Genomic DNA, 22,023 nt, shown 5'->3' on the forward strand with positions numbered 1-22,023 from the left:
GTCTCGAAAGATATCAGGGGTCTCTTCAATGTTTTGTAGCTGCACTTCGCAGTTTTCTTCCTTGTGCTCCCGAGACAGGCACAAGTTAGACTTTGCGATAGTCAGTGCTCAGATATTTGGAGTGGACCGAAGGGAAGAATTGGAACAAAGTCTGTTCCATCGGCAGATTACTCTATTTCGGTCTTTCGATTGGAAGTGAAAAACAGCTTAGGCCCGAAGGATGCGGTAAAAGTTTTATCAACCCAACTATGAAAATGTTCTGATTTTTGATGGGAAAACGTTTGAAACAATACATACGCGGTTACAGTGGGTTGCAAACCAAAGGGATCCCGACAAACGTCTCAAACTACATCACAGTAAACCACGACTGAACCTAATGGCAAAAAGAAACAAGCATTTGCAATGAAATAGGTCTTGCAATTGCTAGATTTTGACCTATTGGCAGTGTAAATGACAATGCCATTTATTTATGCGTTTAAAAACACCGGAAAAGACAAAAAGGCATTGTCATTAACAATACTAATAGTTCAACGTTTCTAAAATGTGAAAACTATTGCATTGCAAATGCTGGTTATTGTTAAGGTTCTATCATGCAGGCAGGAAGTGTGGGCCCAGGGGTGCCAGCCCACCTGCACAAGACGACGCATCACAGCAAGGTAAACATCAATAGGCTAACATGGGGTGTGCCACGAAGAAATATATGAAAGGCATAATTGAACTCTTTATATATGCCACTTACTTGCTGAGCTTTGAAAGTACGGATAAAAGTTGTTATACACACAAATACACCCACGTAGGTTTACTATACTAAATTCCGCATATAAATATAATATGACGATGTATAAATCAAAGTATAAATATTCAAAGTACACAGATGGAGATAATTGTAACTCCATGCTTATCCTTCTATATTTATTTTTGCGGCATTTCCGTTGCCAATATTCTGGCTCCTTGAAGTACTCTGGTAGGTACTAGGTAGTGGAGCCTTGCACAAGAGGGTGCCTGACCGAGAATGGTTTCGAATTCAGCAGATATAAAGTCAAGTACTGGATCGGAATCAAACCTCATCGTTTTAAAAACGGAATATATACAATCCCGCGTGTTTCTAAAGCGGACACCAGTGCGATGCCAGTATCGAAAAGGCGGTATTAGCATGTGTGCCTGCCTATGTCCTGAATTTAAAGACAAGCGGCATTAGCGCAAGTGCCTGCCCGAAGTTGAAGATTGTGCCATCGCCGTGTAGGTCTGCCTGAGGCTCAATCGGAAAATAACCTCCATTGAAGCGTGTGCCTGCCTGTGGCATCAGCCCGCAACCGCAAAGCATACACCGGCGCGTTGGGCTCAAACGCTGCGAGCCGTTCACGTACACATCGCTTGTTCCGGCGCGTGCCTGCACATGTCCTGTCCCCCTTCCGCCGAAAAACCCACAATCGATCTTGCCAAGGCGAGCAGCGAATGCACTGCTAGGAGAGACCTGAAAAACAATGGAGTCGATGCCCATGCGCACTATCACCTAAAGGAGGAGTTAGGAGTCACCAAACCTTGTGACTGGAAAAGACTTCAAAAGAAAAACTTGCAAACATCCAGACTCAACACTAGATGGCATGAGTATGCAAAGCATGTGTATCTACAGCACACACGCCTCGAACACAATCTTCCCTAAAAACTCAGTTGAGCTGAAGAAATGGCTTATTCAAATCCAGGGTAGACCAAACCGGAAACAATTTCAAGTTCACTTTAAACTAAGAGCAAAGGCGACAGACTCCCTCACACATGCAGTAGAAATCAGAGTCATGGTGGACTAGGTTCAGTATAAGTGCTAAAGCTTCCACTGCATTGGATGAAGTTGTGGGTTGGGGTGGTCGGGGGTCTTTCCAATGAGCTGGATGCGTTACTAAACAGACTAGGTTGTTTCAGGTCTGTGACATTTTACATTATATACTGTTGTATATATTTTTACACTGTATACTGCTATTTTAATGTACGTGGGATTCCCGGGCAGGCAACCGGTAATAATCAAGTACATGAATATATGGAAGACTCAAATGTTGGAGAAGTTTTGAGTCTTCACAAGACGGACAAAGTTGGGAGTGGAGCTCTGCACCAGGTGCCTAGAGGCGCGCAAAAAAAACTGGCAAAACGCAGTTGTGGTGCTTGCATGCAGCTTTGCTCCATCACTTCTGAGGTGGTCTGGAGTCAGCACGAAGATGCACAAGTCCACGTATTGGCGTGCGGGAGCACAGGCTACAAAATGAATATGCTACTTACCAGTATGCATCTGTTCTTGGCATGTAGGGCTGCTAACATTCATATCTTAGCATTAGATCGCCGCCTAGTGTTGGGTCCGGATGATCGCACATTGTTGTCCTGGAAGAGTCTTCGAAGTATCCTGAGATAGGTGGCTCCTCCCCTGGACTACAGTGCGCATGGGCATCGGCTCCATCCCCAGATTGTTTTTAGCCATTGTGGCAGAGATGGAGTGTAAAATGTAAAGGATGTCCATGCTAATGATTGAATGTAAGAGTATGTCTGCAGCTGCGACAGGCACCGGGGAGGAGGGTGGGCGATATGAATGTTAGCAGCCCTACATGCCAAGAACAGATGCATACTGGTAAGTAGCATATTCAGTTCGAGGCATGTGGGCTGCTAAATTCATATCTTAGCATAGAATACATAGCAGTCCCTCCATTATCGGCGGTTGCCCGTGCCAGCTGCAGAAGCTTGAAAAAGTGTTTTGAGAACAGCCTGTCCTACAGCAGCTTGCTGTTTGGAATGTACATCAACACAGTAGTGTTTTGTGAAGGTATGTGGCGTAACCCACGTGGCTGCTCTGCAAATGTCTTCTAAAGGAATGTTCCCTAGGAAAGCCATGGATGCCCCCAATTTGCGTGTGGAGTGCGCTCTTGGGGGTATTGTTAAAGTGTGTTTTGCTTTATGATAACATATTTGAATGCACTTAACAATCCACCTGGCTATTCCTGCTTTGGAAATTGGGTTGCCTTTGTGCTGGGGTGAGAAGGCAACAAAAAGTTGTTTTGTTTTCCTAAAGTGTTGTGTTCTGTCTATGTAGTACATCAACGCCCTCCGTACGTCTAAAGTATGGAGCATTCTTTCCGCCACCGTTTGTGGGTTTTGGAAGAATGCAGGCAAGTCAATAGTTTGGTTGAGATGAAACTGTGACACCACCTTCGGAAGGAATTTGGGGTTAGTGCGTAGTACTACCCTGTTTGGATGAATCTGTATGAATGGCTCTTGTATTGTGAGCGCTTGAAGCTCACCGACACGTCTTAGTGAAGTGATAGCAATAAGGAAAGCCACTTTCCACGTTAGGAACTGGAGGTCACATGAGTGTAGTGGCTCAAAAGGTGGTCCCATAAGCCTGGTGAGGACCACATTGAGGTTCCACACTGGAGCTGGCGGTGTCCTTGGGGGAATGACCAGTTTCAGACCTTCAAGGAAGGCCTTAATGGCAGGCACTCTGAAGACAGAGAGATGCTGCCTGTTCTGGAGATAAGCTGCAATGGCGGATAGGTGTATCCGAATGGAAGTATACGCTAGATTGCACTTGTAAAGGTGTAACAGATAGCAAATGATGTTAGGGATAGATGCATCTAGCGGGTTTATACCATTGGCTGTACAGTAAATGACGAAACGCTTCCATTTCGCAGCATAGCATGCTCTGGTAGTTGGCTTCCTTGCCTCCTTGATGATGTCCATGCATTCTGGAGGCAGGTGAAGATAGCCGAACTCTAGGACTTCAGGAGCCAGATCGCCAGGTTGAGCTGTTGCGGATCTGGATGCTGAATGTCTCCATGGTTCTGCGTCAAAAGCCTGGGCGTGAGGCGCAGCTTTTGATGCGGAACCACTGAGAGTTCCAGAAACGTGGTGTACCATGCTTGGCGCGCCCACGTTGGAGCAACTAGGATGAGTGTTAATGAGTGCTGCCTTAGTTTCCTTGCCACCAGCGGTATCAGAGGTGTTGGTGGAAAAGCGTACGCAAATTTGCCTGACCAGTTCATCCATATCGCATTCCCTTGCGACTGTGGGTGAGGGAACCTGGCGGCAAAGTGTTGGCATTTTGCGTTTTCGTTTGTGGCAAACAGGTCTATCTCTGGATGACCCCACTGCTGGAAGTACGGGTGGAGTACTGATGGGTGTATCTCCCACTCGTGCATCTGATGGCTGTATCTGCTGAGCAGATCCGCCATCTGATTGTCCTTGCCCGGGAGGTGTTCTGCCATGAGGAAAATGTTCCTCTGAATGGCCCACTTCCACATGCTCTGAGCCAGATGAGAGAGCTGTGGCGAGTGGGTGCCCCCCTGCTTTTGAATGTAGTACATCGCGGTCATGTTGTCCGTCCGGACTAACACTACTTTGTTGCACAGATGTACATTGAAGGACTTGAGCGCCATGAAGATTGCCATCAGTTCCAGATAGTTGATGTGCATCTTCTGTTGCTGCGTCGTCCATAGTCCCTGCACTGTGTAAGTGAGCAGATGAGCTCCCCATCCCTGGAGAGATGCGTCCGTTGTCAGGATAATCTGTGGCACAGGCTCCTGGAACGGTCGGCCCGTGCAAAGGTTGTGTGGATTCCACCAATGCAGAGAGTTGTATGCCCGACCGGTACCCAACACTAGGTCTGTCAATTGCCCCCGAGCCTGTGTCCACTGATTTGCTAAGCACTCCTGAAGCGGACGCATATGTAACCTTGCGTGAGGGACTATGAAGATGCAGGAGGCCATCATGCCAATCAACTGCATGAACACTCTCGCTGGAAGCGAGTGTTGTGGGCTGAACCTTTGGATTAGAGATTGCATGCTGTTTATCCTGACCTGGTTTGGCTGAGCCATGGCTGTCAGGGTATTGATCGTTGCGCCCAGAAACTGCCGGACATGTGCCGGCTGAAGGTGCGACTTTGGGTAGTTCAGCGAGAAGCCCAGATCGTGAAGGAGGTGAATGGTAGCTGACATGTCCGCGGCGCACTGTTGTTCTGACTTGGCTTGCACGAGCCAGTCGTCCAGGTAGGGGTAGACATGGATGTTCTGCCTCCTGAGGTGCGCCGCTACTGTCGCCAGACACTTGGTAAACACTCGGGGCGGTAGTCACTCCGAAGGGTAGGACCTTGAACTGATAATGCCTGCCTTGGATAGTGAACCTGAGATATTTTCTGTGGGATGGGTGTAGTGGAATGTGGAAATAAGCATCCTTGAGGTCTAAGGTTGCTAGGAAGACCCCTTGGTTTAGCAAGGGAAGAATCTGTTGCAGCGTGAGCATATGGAAATGTTCCGACAGTATGTACAGGTTGAGGGGACGCAGGTCCAGAATGGGCCTGAGAGAACCGTCCTTCTTTGGGATAAGGAAGTACAGGGAATAAACCCCTGTGCCTTCTTCCTCCACTGGCACGAGCTCGATTGCGCCCTTTTGCAGCATCACTACTACTTCCTGCTGCAATAAGTGCAAGTGCTCTGCGGACATAGGCCGTTGCCTTGGTGGAATGTTGGGAGGAGTGGACGTTAACTCTAGACAATAACCGTATTGGACAAGTTGTCTTACCCACCTGTCTGTGGTGATGTTTGTCCAGACTGGCAGGAACTGCTGGAGTCTTCCCCCGACAGGTGTTAAGTGGTCGGGGGGCAGTGACAGTGAGTCACTGTTTGTTTGGGGCAGAGGAACGTGCGTTGTGGTTTCCTCTGCCACGGCCTCTGGTGCCGTTTCCTCGATAACCCCCCTTGTTCTGTTTGGGGTACGAGGACTGTGCTCCTCCTCTAGTGTACTGAGATTGTTGCCCCATCTGTCCTCGGGTGACTCCACGTGCACCTGAGCGACGAAAAGTGTTGCCCCTAAACTGTTGTGATTGAAGGGCCCCCATAGACTTAGCCGTCTCATTGTCCTTCTTAATCTTTGAGGGTGGTGTCAACATCAGGACCAAACAGTCTATCAGGATTGACGGGCTGGTTGAGTATGGTCGTTTGGATGTCCGGTTTAAAACCTGATATGCGTAGCCACGCTTGCCTTCTCAGCATAACGCTAGTGTTGATAGCTCTAGCTGCTGTGTCTGCTGCATCAAGTGCACACTTTATAGCTGCATTGGAGATGAGTTTTCCCTCTTCTATTAGCAGTTTTGTACCCTCCTGAAACTGCGGAGGCAGGTGTTGTACAACTTGTTCTAGGGTGTCATAATGTGACCTATCGTAGCGTGCTAATAGTGCCTGTGTATTTGCAATGCGCCAGAAATTGGCAGCCTGCGCAGCTACTCTTTTGCCTCCTGCCTCAAGCACTTTGGACTCTTTGTCCGGGGGAGGAGCTTCACCCGTCGTCTGGGAGTTGGCCCGTTTTCTGGCATTTGCGACCACAAGAGAGTCCAGTGGCAGCTGTCCCCGAATGTATGCAGGGTCTGCAGGTGCTGGTCTGTACTTCTTTTCAATGCGTGGATTGACCACCCTTGCCCTGGTAGGTTCTTTAAAGATTTCCGCAGCATGCTTAAGGACACCCTTCAGCATAGGAAGAGTCTTGACTGTCCTTTCAGAGACTGAGAAAGTGTCAAACAGGAAATCCTCGTCCACTGGGTCAGAATGCATGTCCACATCATGATTGGCCGCAGCCCGTTCAAGAAGTGCATGAAATCCTGCAGTCTTCTGTGGGGGATGCACGTGCACTGAAAGGCTGTGGGTCTTGCCCCACATTCTGAATACCCTGATCACCCACATCATCATAGGTGTCTTGTTGTGCATCAGGGTCATTGATGGGGAAATTGTATTGTTCCTCTTGCCCATATTCCTCCCCCTCAGATTGGACAGGGGAAGGAGTTGGACTCCTTCTAGGAGTAGGGTGAATTGGCTCAATCAGGGCTGGAGAGTCCTGCAGAGGTCTTTTCTTCTTTAGTGGAATCACATAGGAGTCCACCGGTTGGGAAGTGATCTTTCTTTTGTAAAGGCTCAACTTGCCCGTGTCCGCGTCGATAAAAAGTTCTGAATCGTCCCCTGAGCCATGTTGTCGATCGAGTAGACCGGCAGTCCGATGTCTTTGGCGCCGTTCTGGGCGCGAAGGCTTTCGGTGCCTCTTTTGGCGGCAGAATAAAGAGAAGTTTTCCAGTCGGCTTCGACGGCATGTCCATCGGCTTCCGGGGCGACGGCGCTGGAACCGACGTTTCAGAGTCCTTCTCCCGAATCCTTTGCAGAGAAGAGGCGATGAGGGATGCGACGCTAACTGCGGCACTTGGCGCCGACGAAGAGGCCTTGACTTTGGCTCCGCTTCCGACGGCTTGGGGCCCTTTGGTAGTGTTAGCCGATGACACCGAGTCCTTGGACCGATGTGTCGAGCCCCCGCTCTTCGATCCGTGTTTTGCAGTTTCCGCAGACTCTGCAGACTTGTCCCCGACTTTTTTGGACTTTGACGGCGTTGCCCCCGTTGATACGTGCTGGGCGACCTTAGAGGACGTTTCCCCAGTTGACTGCTTCGGCACTGTCGAATCGACAGATTTCTTCGACTTTTGTTGACCGGAAGTCGACGGAGTCGATGATGTAGCTGGCTTTGGCGCCTTAATCGGTGTGGCCGCCATCTTAGGTGCACTCGAGTCCATAAGTTTCGGTTTCGTTTTCGGGTCGGCCATTTTAGGCGTCGCAGATAACGATGGTTTCGGTTCCGATATGGACTGCGCAGCAAGTATGTCCGTGGCCGGGCCTGAAGGCGGGGCCGTGGCTTGCGGTGCAGGGTCTTGGGTAAGGCAGAGTGGCGAACCCGTGACCCGATCCTGGTCTTCGTAACTTTCTGGGCATAGCTCTTCCCCTGAGCTATCTTCCGCGGCCCCATAAACTTCTTAGACGTCCCCTACCTCGTCGACGTATTCAAGGCCTTGACCCACGACTCCCTCGTCGTATTCCGGATCCGCCTCGATCTCAGTCTCGGGCGGGGAGATCTGAAGATGATGGCTTAGGCCCTCTCCTTCCTGGTCGCCGAAGATGTTTTCTGGAGCCGGGGCCGTCCGTTTGGCGTCAAGGCGCACCGCGCGCCAGAGCTTGAGCGTCTTCTTCGACCTGAATCTTGCGCAGGCCATGCAGTCGTCCTCGTTATGGTCTGGCGACAGGCATTTGTTGCAGACCGGGTGGACATCGATATGTGGGTATTTGGACCCACAGACGGGACAGTATTTAAACGGGCTCCGCTCCATGTTGAGTAGTCGTGGTCTTGCTGCGATGAGAAGGCCTCGCCGTCCGAAGAGTAAAATCGACTCCGCAGATTCCGACTCGAAGAGTCGGGAGAAGCACGAGACCGTACGCAGACAATACCGACGTAACGAAGGCCTTTTGGCCTTAAATAGAGAGTTTATTCTCGGTTCCGACAGACGTCGAGACCGCATCCGAACCCAATGGCGGAAAAAAACAATCTGGGGATGGAGCCGATGCCCATGCGCACTGTAGTCCAGGGGAGGAGCCACCTATCTCAGGATACTTCGAAGACTCTTCCAGGGCAACAATGTGCGATCATCCGGACCCAACACTAGGCGGCGATCTAATGCTAAGATATGAATTTAGCAGCCCACATGCCTCGAACCTGTAGATACAGTCTGGCACCTGGAGTATCTTCCAAGGGAAGGAAACTGCAGTTAGAGCGCTCCTTCATAATAGGTGAATGAAGGCAGAGAATCTAAACGTCCTTTCAGGGTAAGCATCCTTCTTGCTGTGCATCTCAGCTTGGCTGAAACATCGCGCAGAAGTGACATTTCAGCATTTGATAAAAAGGTACCACATACACTACATGCTGGGTCGTCTGCAAAGCTTGGTTTGACATGAAAGCAAACAAGACTTAAACAGGCTGGTTACATATATTGGTTAAAAAAAAGGTGTACACCCTCCGTGCTCAACTGAGGTGAAAGAAAATGCTGTTCAGTTCAGATCACCTGTGGTCAGGCAAAAATAAGTAATCTCATGAGGTTTATTCCTGCCTTCCACCATCCCCTGGTACAGATACTTACACTCAACTCAAGCAGGTGGATAAACCCCGAATATGCTACTTACCAGTATGCATCTGTTCTTGGCATGTAGGGCTGCGGACATTCATATCTAGTGCATAGAATACATGGCAGTCCCTCCATTATCGGCGGCCGCCTGTGCCAGCTGCAGCAGTTTGAAAAAGTGTTTTTAGAACAGCCTGCCCTACAGCTGCCTGCTGTTTGGAGTGCACATCTACACAGTAGTGTTTAGTAAATGTGTGTGTGGTAGACCATGTGGCTGCTCTACATGTGTCTTCTAAAGGTATATTTCCAAGGAAAGCCATGGAGGCCCCCAACTTTTGCGTGGAGTGGGCCCTTGGAGGAACCGTTAATGTGCGCTTGGCTTTTTGATAGCAAATCTGAATGCACTTTACGATCCACCAGGCTATACCTGCTTTGGAAATGGGGTTGCTCTTGTGCTGTGGCGAAAAGGCAACAAACAGTTGTTTTGTTTTCCGAAAATCTTCGGTCCCATCTATGTAGTACATTAGAGCTCTTTTGAAGTCTAGTGTGTGGAGCATTCTCTCCGCCACTGACTCAGGATTTTGGAAGAACACAGGCAGTTCTATAGTTTGATTGATATGGAACTGTGAAACTACTTTAGGAAGAAACTTAGGGTTGGTGCGGATTTGTATGAATGGCTCTTGGATAGTTAGTGCATGTAGTTCACTAACGCGTTGCAGCGATGTCATCGCCATTAGAAAAGCCACCTTCCACGTTAGGAACTGAATCTCGCATGAGTGCAGAGGCTCAAAAGGTGGACCCATCAACCTGGTGAGGACCACATTAAGGTTCCTTTCAGGAGCTGGTGGGGTCCGGGGAGGAATAACTCGTTGAGTCCCTCCAGAAAAGCCTTAATGGCAGGCACCCTGAAGAGTGAGATGCTGCCTGTTTTGCAGAGAAGCTGCTATTGCGGACAAGTGTATACGAATGGAAGCATAGGCTAGATTGCATTTGTATAGATGTAACAGATAACAAATGATGTGGTGAGTAGATGAGTCTAGCGGGTTGATGTGGTCTGCGCAATAAATGACAAACCGCTTCCATTTCGCCGCATAACATGCTCTGGTGGTGGGCTTACTTGCCTCTTTTATGATATTCATACATTCGGGAGGCAAGTTGAGGTAGCCAAATTCTAAGACCTCAGGAGCCAGATCGCCAGGTTCAGCTGTTGCGGATCTGAATGCTGAATGTCGCCATGGCTCTGCGTCAAAAGCCTGGGTGTGAGGTGCAGCCTTTGATGCGGTACCACGGATAGTTCTAGAAACGTGGTGTACCATGTTTGGCGTGCCCACGTTGGAGCAACCAGGATGCGCGTCATCGAGTGTTGCTTCAGCTTGCGTGCCACCAGCGGTATTGGAGGTGCTGGGGGAAAAGCGTATGCAAATATGCCTGACCAGTTCATCCATATCGCATTGCCCTGCGACTGTGGGTGAGGAAACCTGGCGGCAAAGCTTTGGCATTTTCCTTTGTGGCGAAGAGGTCTATCTCTGGATGACCCCACGCTGAAAGTACGGGTGGAGTACTGATGGATGTATCTCCCACTCGTGCATTTGGTGGCTATACCTGCTGAGCAGGTCCGCCATCTGATTGTCCTTGCCCGGGAGGTGTTCCGCCATGAGGAAGATGTTCCTTTGAATGGCTCACATGCTCGGAGCCATGACGTTGGTAAGAAGACCTCGACGTCGACGGTGATGATGACGTCGACGGTGATGATGACGTCGACGGCGGCTTCGTCAGCGGTGCCTTCGACGTCGAGTCGTCACGGCGTCTCGACCCGGAGCCCCGGGGAGAAGGTGAGCACACCGCCGTCATCCCTCTCGACGGAGAAGGTTCTAGAAGGTTTCCTTAAAGGCACAGTATCCTGTTTAAGCCACATAATGGCAGCCTATGTCGAGTCCATGCCTTCCTCTCTATTATTCCAGAGTGTTTTTAAGGGTAGAGGCAAGTTTCTCTTGGTAGAAACTGGGCTGGATTTCTTGTGTGGTGTTATTTGGTGGAATTTCTAGTTGAAGTACTGGACAGTGTAGCCTGTGTTATAGGCTGCATTATTTGTCTTTAAATTCTCTCTTAAGTGTCTTTGCAGTTTCTGCATGATTTTGACAACTTAAGAGATTATTTTTGATTGCCGGGGGTCCACGCACATGGGCGGGACTATTCACTAGATTATGACTATACACAGATCCCCTACTACAGAACTGTTGGAGTCTCCCCCCGACCGGTGTTGTATGGTCGGGGGGCAGTGACAAGGCGTCACTGTTTGGTAGCCGCAGAGGAACGGGAGCTGTTGTTTCCATAACTCCTGCCCTTGGCGCTGTTCCCACGGTATCCACCTCTACTTTGTTTGGTGTATGTGCTTTGCGCGCCACCTTTATTGTACTGTGTTTGCTGGGACAGCTGGCCTCTGGAAACTCCTCTATTGTGTAAGCGACGAAAAGAACCACCCCTGAACTGCTGCGACTGGAGAACTCCCATACATTTCGCCTCTTTTTTGATTTTTTTCTAAGGTGGTGTCCACCTCAGGTCCAAATAAGTGATCAGGGTTTACAGGCTGATTTAGTATGGTGGTTTGTATCTCTGGCTTGAACCCGGAGATTCTCAGCCAGGCATGTCGCCGTAACATCACACTTGTATTAATGGCTCTGGCAGCGGTGTCCGCTGCGTCCAATGCACACTTGATAGAAGCATTGGAAATAAGCATCCCTTCCTGTATGAGCATCTCTGCGGCTTCCTTATATTCATCTGGCAAGTGTTGTAACAGGGTCTCAAGTGTGTCGTAATGTGCCCGGTCATATGTGGCTAAGAGCGCCTGAGTGTTTGAAATGCGCCAGACATTGGCCGCTTGAGCTGCTACCCTTTTCCCTGATGCTTCTAGCACTTTCGATTCTTTGTCAGGGGGAGGAGCATCACCCGTTTGTGAATTTGCCCTCTTCCGGGCATTGGAAACAACTAGAGAGTCCAACGGCAACTGGCCCTTGATGTATGTAGGGTCCCCAAGCGCCAGTTTGTACTTCTTCTCAATTCTGGGGTTGAACACCCTGGCCCTCGTGGCCTCCTTGAATATGTCACCAGCATGTTTTAAGACACCCTTTAGCATTGGAAGACTCTTGACAGTTTTTTCAGAGGTGGAAAAGGTGTCAAACAGAAAATCCACTTCAATCGGGTCAGCATGGAGCTGGACATCATGATTTTTGGCTGCCCGTTCAATAAGTGCATTAAATGCAGCAGAGTCTTCAGTAGGCGAGGTTTTTACAGCATACACCTGACTGTCTAGGGCAGTGTGTGGATCTCCTGGGTCAGCAGCATCTGCCCAGGGTTCATTGTGATCTTCAGGCTCAGTGTCTATAGGGTAGTTGTACTCCTCATCGTCACCTCCCCCTGTCTCCCCATCTGAATAAGAGGGCGCGATAGGAGCAGTGTCTTGGCCACGTGGAGATATCGGTTCGACAAGAACGGGTGAAGTAGTGGAATCCTTTTTAATGGGATTTTATAGGACTCCATAGGCCGTTCCGGGGTGATCTTTCGTTTGTAAATTGAAAGTCTACCAGTGTCGGCATCAATGAACTGTTCGGGCTGCTCTTGAAGCTTTACGACCACTAACCCAGGCCCGGTCTTCGGTCCCGCTGACGCCTGCTTAGACCCTTCGACGGTCGTCTTAGGGGCGAAGGCCTTAGACACCACTTTTAGCGGCAGCGTGAACTGGATGGGCGCCGGAGACTTTTGAGGTTTAGCAGCCGGCGTCGATGGAGAAGTATCCTTCGGACAGACCGTGGAAGTCTTCTCTTTAATTCGCTTCAACGACTCAGACACCTGCTTCGAGAAGGAGGGGGACGGCTGCGTCGACTTGACAGGTTCCTTCGATCCAACGGCAGGCGTGGACTCGAGGGTTGTAGCGCTTTGGGCCTGGTCCGACGTGTAGGATCGAGAACCTTCTGCGGTCCAAGTCCTTTGTCTGTGTCGACGCTCTTCGGCGCCGATTTTCTCGGGTCAACGTCCTTGACCTGTTTGTTACAGTCTTTGGGTCGACACCCGTTAGCGACCTTACCGGGTCGATGACGCCTTTAAGCTTTTTCGGCGCCGAGAGGTCCGAGGACTGAGCCGACCAACGCAATGCGCACTTTCGGTTTCGATGCCGCCTCCAGTGCTTTCGATTGCGTAGACACCGATGCTTTCTCTGTCGGTTTCGATTTCCCAACTTGTGGCTCCTTAGAAGTGTCCGAAGCCGGGCCTTGAGGCGAGGCTGTGGAACCCATTATAAGATCTTGGGTAAGGCCATGTGGTGATCCCTCAACCTGAGCCTTATTAAGTCTTTCGGCCCCCGTATCGACGGTTGGACCTAGCTCCTCGCCTGAGCTCTCTTCTCCAGCCCCAAAGATCACCTAGTCGTCTCCTACCTCGTCGACGACGTTAGTAATATCGACCATCTCGACATCTGCGTCGTAGTTGGAGTCGTTCTCCGATGCAGGATCAGACTCTCGAACTTCCTGCTAGACTCCCTCATCCTCTTCGGTATCGAAAATGTTCATCGGGTCAGGTGCTGTCTCTGCTGGGCCTCCTGGAGTGCTGCGCGCCGAAGTCGAATCGTCTTCTTGGAATGGAAACGAGAACAAGCCATAGAGCTTGCTTCATCGTGATCCGGCGACAGGCACTTGTTGCACACCGGGTGGACGTTGATATGAGGATATTTCGAATTACATACGGGGCACCTCTTGAATGGGCTCCGTTCCATGATGTGTCGTCGATAAGCCTCTGGCGTTGACTGGGCCTTCTGCGCAGAGAAGTCACGGGACACCTCTGGATGTTCGACTCGGGAACTGAGTTGAAACAGACTCGGGCACCGAACGAGAACATACCAACGATATACTAAAGGCCTTTTGGCCAAAAAGAAAGTTTTAGATATATTCCGAACTTGAGGGAACAAATATACATCCGAACCCAATGGCAGAAAAAAACAATCTGGGGATGGAGTTGATGCCCATGCGCACTGTAGTCCAGGGGAGGAGCCACCTATCGTGATACTTCGAAGACTCTTCCAGGACAACAATGTGCAATCATCCGGACCCAACACTAGGCGGCGATCTATGCACTAGATATGAATTCAGCAGCCCACATGCCTCGAACTTAATGTTAACTATCGTAGTCGCATGCTTCTGGAACAGAACAGACGCTGGTTGAGGACCACGGTTGTATACACCAGTACCACTTCCGTGGACACAAACGGTATCATGATATAACCAATACAGTGCAAACCTGTTACAGCACCCTATGGTGTACTACACTATCACTGAAGCAATAAAAAAATTAAATGGCAAAGAAAAGGCTGCCATAGGGCTCAAAGGCTCAAGAACCCAAGTCCTCGGCGGTTAAACCATGGAATAAACATGCATTCTTTTAGATTGTGCTGGAATTATAACACTTGTAGAATTTGATGATTGACCAAACTCCCACGGAAACAAGTGAAACCTGCCCAACATTCATGAAAATCCAATTGTGACAGTGAGAAGGGGAAACTAATTGAAAAGTCAACAAATGACCAAGTGCCTAAACTAGTGACATTGGCTGCAAAGATCGATCAAAATATGAACCAAAATTTAGGACTAGAGTACTCAAATAAGCAAAACATTTCCTCAAACAGACCTGCCTAGTCTTTCTATGCTCTCAGATTAAAAGATGTGCATGTATTGTATATGGTTCTTTATTCTAGTGATACAATGTCTCATACAGATTTAGGTCGGATAAAACCGCAAAACTTACTAAAATAATGGGTGAGCGTGGTTTTACCTATATTTATTTTTCAAGATATTGGAGCTCAGGGGCCCACTGCTTTCTTGCAGTGCGAGAAGCAGAAAGGTAAAATGGTAAACATACCATTTTACGTTTCTGCTTCTCACACTGTGCGAAAGCAGAAGGGTATGCCTTCTGGTAAGACTAGCTTGCCCATTGTTATGGGCACTGACTGTTTGGTCAGCCCCAGGCCCAACCAACGGTCATAGAACTCACCATTTTCTGCGCAGCCCACATGAAGAAAACAGCCTTCCCATAGACGCCTGCAAGGACGGCGTCCTAGCCAATCACAACGCTGCCATTGCAGCGTTGTGATTGGCTTAGGGGAAAAGAGGGGGGCTGCATGCTCTGCTTCCTGTGAGCAGAGAGCAGGAGTCGGGACACGGGAGTCCGGCACAGTGGGCGAAGCTACGTTTATTTTAAAAAAATGTAAAGATTAAATGACCCTCCACAATTCATGCCGCCCGAGACAGTTTGAACTGTGGCAGGGAGGAAATTAAAAGTCTGGCATAAAAAGTTTAACAGTCCATATGTAAAATGCACGCCATTTTCTAAACAGACAACCCACAATTCTAGAGGTAGACTAGTAGCAGCAGTACATGTAAACATTCCTTTTAGGAAGTGTGCAACCTTACATTTCTTGGTACAACCTGCAATGAAGGTTTTATTAAAAATGTAATTGCAATTCTTACCAGTTTTAGCCTTTTTGGGTGAAGTGTTACTCTCAGTCAAGGTGAGAGCGGGCTGTGGTTCATAGCCAACTTTCTGTTTCCCCCGTTTCTTTGCAATTTCTTTAACAGGAGATGGCACTTCTGGACTTTTAGGTTCAACTTTTCTAGTTTTGCCCCGAGTTTTAGTACTTAAAACATTTTGTTCTTGAATTAAGCTCTCACTCATATTTTTCACAGGGCTATCTGGAACAACGTTTGTTTTTTGTTCACTTTCTCTTGCATCAACTGCAGTTCTGAGAGCTTTTGACTGACGGGACGCTCCTCGAAAAATCTTTGGGGGTGAAGACTCCAGTTGCTTTTCAGTTTCACTTACTAAAAGAGTTGCAACTTCCTTACCAGTGAGTTTTCTTCGTTTAACACCACGTCTTTGGTCTTCTGATGGAGCTTCAGTTTCAGGTAAAACACCTGACTTTCCTCTCCTACCAGCACGTGCAGGTACAGCTACAGTAGAGGTCTCAGTTCTTTTAAAACTCTTTTTGCTGGTGATCAGTTGGTTCTCTGGAAGGTTTTCTACATCACCAGTGATGGGATTGCTTTGGTTGGTTGCTCTGCCCCGTCCAACTCGGCGGCTGCTCTTTTCATTTGCCATGGATGTTTCATCAAGCAGCATGGTGGACCCTAAATCACTTAATGTGCTAGTATTTTCTATGGCAGAGGCCAATGACTGCGAAGATGTATTATCTGTAACTTGCTTCCTTACAACTAGTCGTTTTTTTGTAACAATGTTTGATTCTGCTATCTGGACATTTACAGTATTTGCCTCAGTTAATTTACTTAGGGTTGTAAAGGATTCATTTAATGTACTCTGCTTGTTTTTTCCTCTTCGAGGAGTAGCTGCAGTGGACACAAATTCGGGTTCTTTAGACTTCTCCAAAGCTGCAATTTCGTCATCTTTTACAGATTGTTTTTGCACTGAATACTTAATATCTAAACTAGTTGTTTTGATATTTGAAGAAACTGATGCCTTTGATGGAGACATTTGAATTTCAGGCTTAGGCTGTCGACCGCGTGCAGTTTTCCTCATACTAGAAAACTTCTCTGCAACCGTTTCTTCAGTGACTGTTTCAGCAACAAGGACATCCGCAACACATGACACTTCTGATAAATCAGATTGGATTGAGTTACTCACAGAATCAGATAAACTTACTGAACTAGACAAATGTTCCAATTTACGTCTTCCTCTGCGAGGATTAAGTATTACTGATTGAGACACTTCTAGTGCTTGGTCTTTTACCGCAATGCCATCAGACACTCCGTCAGGCTTCTCTTCTACTAAAACACCTTTAGCTGTTCTTCTTGACCTAGCTGATTTACTCCTACTTTGATATTTTCCCCCAACTGCTTGCTTATCTTCTGCATTTTGGTTCTCAACATTTGTGCTTTCTATAGCTACATCTGCAGTCAAATGTTCCTCCTGCTCTTGGATGGATTTCTCAAAATCACTAATTGCACTCTTAATTTCATTTCTCCTCCTTCCTCTGGGACTGGCTGATACAGTTTTTTGCATTTTCAGGCCTTTCTGTTTTTCAGCTGCATCCTTTTCTACCAATAGTTCATTTGAAGACTGGGTGGACTCCTTTGACGGAGTGGTCTTATTTGCTAGTTTCCCTCTAGTAGTTCTTCTCCTATTAGAATTTTCACCAACTGTTGGTTCAGCTGGAGTCTCTGCTGCCTGGCTTCCACCAACCAAAACTTCAGCTGCTGTAGAGTCACTGACTGATCTGTGCAAGGTTTCTAATATGTTCTTTCTTCCTCGTCGTCGACTTGTTATTAGTTCAGACACTTCAACAGCTGCTTCCTTAGTGGATTCATTTGTAGCCATTTCTATTGAAACACTCTTAATCCTGGTTGGTTTTTCAGCTACAAGCTCTTGGACAGAAGTTGGAGGTTTACTGCTAGTCACTCTACCTCTAGATTTTCTTGCTGGAATTAAGGAGTCTTCAACTTCCACTGCAGGTCTTTCACTGGACACCGTTACAACATTGGACAGTTGAGTTTGTGTCTCTTTTGCACCCTCTGGTTCAGATGGCATTACATCAGTCACTAGAGGGTGCCACTTAACAGACTTCTTCACTTTGGCACGTATGCTTGGCTTTACCAAAATGTCAGTTTGTTGCTCTGAGTTATTGAGAATAGACTTCTCCGAAGATTGCAAACCTTTACCTGCACTTGGAGTCTGTGTTCGGAGTCTCCGTGTCAATGGCAACATATCCGTAGGCTCTATAGTCGCAACGAGTAATGCTTTGTTTCTGCCTCTGGTGGGTCTTTTAGCATCTTTAACTTCCACTGGACTCTCATCCTTTTTACCATGGGTTCTTGGAGTTGCAGGAAGGTTTTTGACATCTATATCCCTTTTCCCCCTGCCTAATTTAATTGGAGCTACATCTGCCACTACCTGGTCTACGACAGGAACGTTTTCCAGCAAATTTGATGCCTCAACATTTTTCAGAGCAAGGTCTTCTTTAGTATCCTGTCCTGGCAGGCACTTAGGAGCTCTTCTTAATCTTCCCTTGCCACGTTTCAACACAGCTTTCTTTGTGACTTTCTTTAGCAAGGAAACCGGCATCTCCAGTAGAGTTGGTGCCTTTTCAGTAGGGAGGGATTCCATTACTTTTCCTTTCTGATTTTGAGCAGGTCTTTGTTGCAACTTGGATGGAGTTATTATCTTAACCAATTCAGAGACTATGGGTACATCCGCATTACGCAGACTTCTTCCTAGTCTTAAAGGGGCTTTGGCACTTTCTTTCACAGGAGGCTTCTTCAGTCTTCTGGCCACAGAGGTTGTTGCTTTTCCAAAAGCCTTTTGAAGTTCTGCTGCCAATTCTTCATTTTTGGGTATGCTCGAATCTAAAATGTAAAAAAACAAAAAAATTCCCAAGTTAACTTAGAATTACTAACATTTACAAGACATTTGCTCTTAAGAACTTAGTCACTCAACTACTTTTAGTGCTTTTCCTATCGGTCATAGGGACGTCAACTATCACTTGGGGCACCAAAACCCAGGCAGTAACCCTACACCCATGCTCTGAAGGAAAAACAATTACCTATACGTGCTCTGACAGAATCATAACCTCCAAATTAGTCAATGTGTTAACCCATTTTCACCTTCAAGTTTTTTTTTCCAATTTAAAGTCTCAGCAGGCGATCCTCTCTGAATCACAACTTTAGAAAATTACAAAGTGCCTGAAAGCTCTGAACTGGGAGGCAGGCAGGTGAAGAATCTGCAGTGGCAACGGTCTTCACAATGGTGAAATGAGCATAGGAGTCCTCAGAAGTTTCCTTCTTTGCAACAGCATGGAACATTTTGATAGAGGGCAATCTGGAAATTGTACACTTCTGAATCACCACAGCCAAAGAGAAGCTGATCGACAATGCTCCAGACCAGTCAATGTAGAAAAAGTGGATCCTGATTGTAGTCTCTCCATCACTTTGTAGGAAGCGTATAGAATACTAAATTAATGGATTAGGAACACAGAACAGATTCAGATTTCAGCAGAAGCTCTAGTCTAAAGCACCAAAGAACAAGTTACTTACCTTCCGTGAGGCTTTATCTGGTAAATACTATATCTAGCTGCAGATTCCTTACCGTTGAATTTCCTAGGAAGCATACTAGATCCAGATTATTATCAGCAGTACCCCGCTTGTCTGTAGGTGCACCAACATAAAAGCCGTCCACTGCATCTTTATAGGTGCCACCTAGGCACGTGGTAGTCAGTTACTTATTACTTTCCATATCAAAACCAAAGAGCCATGAACACTGGTTGGGAAAACTAGGGCTCTGAAAGGGATAAGCCCTGACCCTAGAAATCGGTTTGCAGAGCGGGGGGGGGGGGGGGGGATTGGTGGGTCAGTAAGGAATCTGCAGCATACTAGTTACCGAAGGTAAGCAACTTGTTCCTCTAAGTGCCAATCTACCTATGGACCCAACTGACCTGACAGTAATGTTTGCTGAACTTGTGCAGAGAAGCCAATGCCTGGCAAATTTCCAGGACTGAACTCCACATGCTAACGCAGTGGTTGTGGCTCTAGTGCGCAAGCCTTCAGGAGGTTGCTTCTTGGTCAATGCGTAGCTGATTTTGATGCAGAGCACCATCCAGCTAGAGCTGGTTCGCTTCTGCACCGCTAGACCATTTAAGTGTTGGTCCTCCGCCCAAAATTCTTGTCCTGTACAGACTGGAGTCACTTCCTTTCTTCTGAGGGATGTGGAGGAGCACAGAAGGTGGGCAGGGTGATGGATTAGCCTACATGTAATAGGATGACCACATTTGTTAGAAAGAAGGTCTGTATGCGAAGCACCAGCTTATCAGGATACATGGAGGTAAAGTCTTCGATGATCAGGCCTGAAGCTCACTCAACGGGCAGATGCAATCGCCTCAAGGAAGGCAGAGGCGACAATTATGGAGAGGTTCAAAAGGAGGCATAATAAATGGTATGGGGGCTTTCAAGAACCTATGTACAATAGGGGACCTGAAAAATGAGGGCTGGTCATGCAGTCACAGAAAAAGCAGATAGCCCTTAAGAGTGCAGAGAGCAGAGCCCTGCTGGGCAAGGGAAAGAATGAGGAGAACTTCAGGTCGAGATTTTGCGGTGGGGCACAGATCGAGGAGCTCAATGTGATTTTCTGTGCACCATCCCACCATTTTATCCCTAATGGCAGGCATATACAGTCTAGGTGGAGAAACCCTGGCTGCTAAAAATACATTAGCCTTCAGTTCATAAGCTGCCAACTGTCCCTGCTCAATCTCCACACAAGGCGACAGACAGTGGACAGGCTCAGGAGGACCGTTCCTTGCTGCAACAGATCTTCATGAAGCCTGATCAGAGGTTCAACTGGAATGTCCAGTACTTCGGGATACCAAACTCTTCGTGCCCAATCTGGAGCCACAAGGATGACTTGGGCCTGGTCATCCCTGAACATCTTGATAACTCTGGGCAATAGTGGTATTGGTTTAAAGGCACACAGAAGGCCTGAACTACCGAGAGTTCTAGAAGTGTGGTGAACCAAGGCTGACAGAAGACCTGAGCTCGACTGGAGACCAAAAGTGTGAGCGAAAGCCACCTTGAAATTGCACACAAAAAAGCAGATGCTGCGCATTCCAGAGGCAAACAGATGTAACAGAGGTTCTACCACCTTCGAAAGACTTTGCACCACCTGCGGATGGAGACTCCATTCACAATGTTATGTTAAATGATTTCTAGAGGGCGCAGCTGCCCCAGCAAAGGGGCGTCCCGGCGCACAATCTACTATTCAAAATAGTCAGTTAGTCTACACTAGCTTTCAGGGAACCTGCCCGGTGTTGAACCTATGCCAAGCCTTCCTGGAGGGACTAAAGCGAGTCATTCCTCCCAGAACCCCACCAGCTCCTGTGTGGAATCTCAATGTGGTTCTCACTAGACTGATGGGCCCACCTTTTGAGCCGCTACATTCATGTGAGATTCAGTTCTTAACATGGAAAGTGGCTTTCCTCATTGCTATTACATCTCTCAGACGTGTTAGTGAGCTGCAAGCGCTCACAATACAAGAGCCATTTATAGAAATTCACTCAAACAGGGTTGTGCTCCGCACTAACCCCAAGTTCCTTCCAAAGGTGGTGTCACACTTTCATGTCAGACAATTGAACTGCCCGCATTCTTTCCAAAACCGGAAACAGTAGCAGAAAGAAAGCTCCATAAGCTAGACGTCAAAAGGGCATTGATGTACTACATTGACAGAACACGCTTCTCAGCCCAGCACAAAGGGAACCCAATTTCCAAGACAGGAATAGCCAGGTGGATCGTTAAATGCATTCAGATTTGTTATCAGAAAGCTAAACGCACTTTAACGGTCCCCCCCAGAGCACACTCCACACGCAAGTTGGGAGCCTCCATGGCTTTCCTGGGGAACATTCCTTTGGAAGACATGCGCAGAGCAGCCACGTGGTCAACACCACACACGTTTACCAAACATTACTGTGTAGATGTGCATTCCAAGCAGCAGGCAGCTGTAGGACAGGCTGTTCTCAAAACTCTTTTTCAAACTTCTGCAGCTGGCACGGGCGGCCGTCGTTAATGGAGGGACTGCTATGTATTCTATGCAAAAGATATGAATTTAGCAGCCCACATGCCTCAAACTGAATATGCTACTTACCAGTATGCATCTGTTCTTGGCATGTAGGGCTGCTAACATTCATATCGCCCACCCTCCTCCCCGGTGCCCGTAGCGGCTGCAGACTATTTCTTGCATTCAATCATTAGCATGGACATCAGTTACACTATTTCACTCCATCTCTGACACAATGGCTAAAAACAATCTGGGGATGGAGTCGATGCCCATGCGCACTGTAGTCCAGGGGAGGAGCCACCTATCTCGTGATACTTCGAAGACTCTTCCAGGACAACAATGTGCAATCATCCGGACCCAACACTAGGCGGCGATCTATGCAAAAGATATGAATGTTAGCAGCCCTACATGCCAAGAACAGATGCATACTGGTAAGTAGCATATTCATTTCTGCTTTCTTTTTTTTGTTTCCGAAAAGG

At 47.8% G+C, this 22,023-nt stretch overlaps 1 protein-coding gene across 6 annotated transcripts in view; it reads right to left on the bottom strand.

Moving 5' to 3' along the window:
• Positions 1-22,023, bottom strand: part of MKI67 (marker of proliferation Ki-67) — a 111,626-nt gene that overhangs the window by 13,509 nt on the left and 76,094 nt on the right. For all 6 annotated transcript variants that reach the window (XM_078643505.1, XM_078643507.1, XM_078643504.1 and 3 more), the window contains exon 16: positions 15,466-18,351. In XM_078643505.1, the coding sequence (XP_078499631.1) occupies positions 15,466-18,351 (2,886 nt within the window). The remainder of the gene's footprint in view (positions 1-15,465; positions 18,352-22,023) is intronic.

This window comes from Lissotriton helveticus, chromosome 5_1 (genome assembly GCF_964261635.1).
Source record: "Lissotriton helveticus chromosome 5_1, aLisHel1.1, whole genome shotgun sequence".
Lineage (NCBI taxonomy): Eukaryota > Metazoa > Chordata > Amphibia > Caudata > Salamandridae > Lissotriton > Lissotriton helveticus.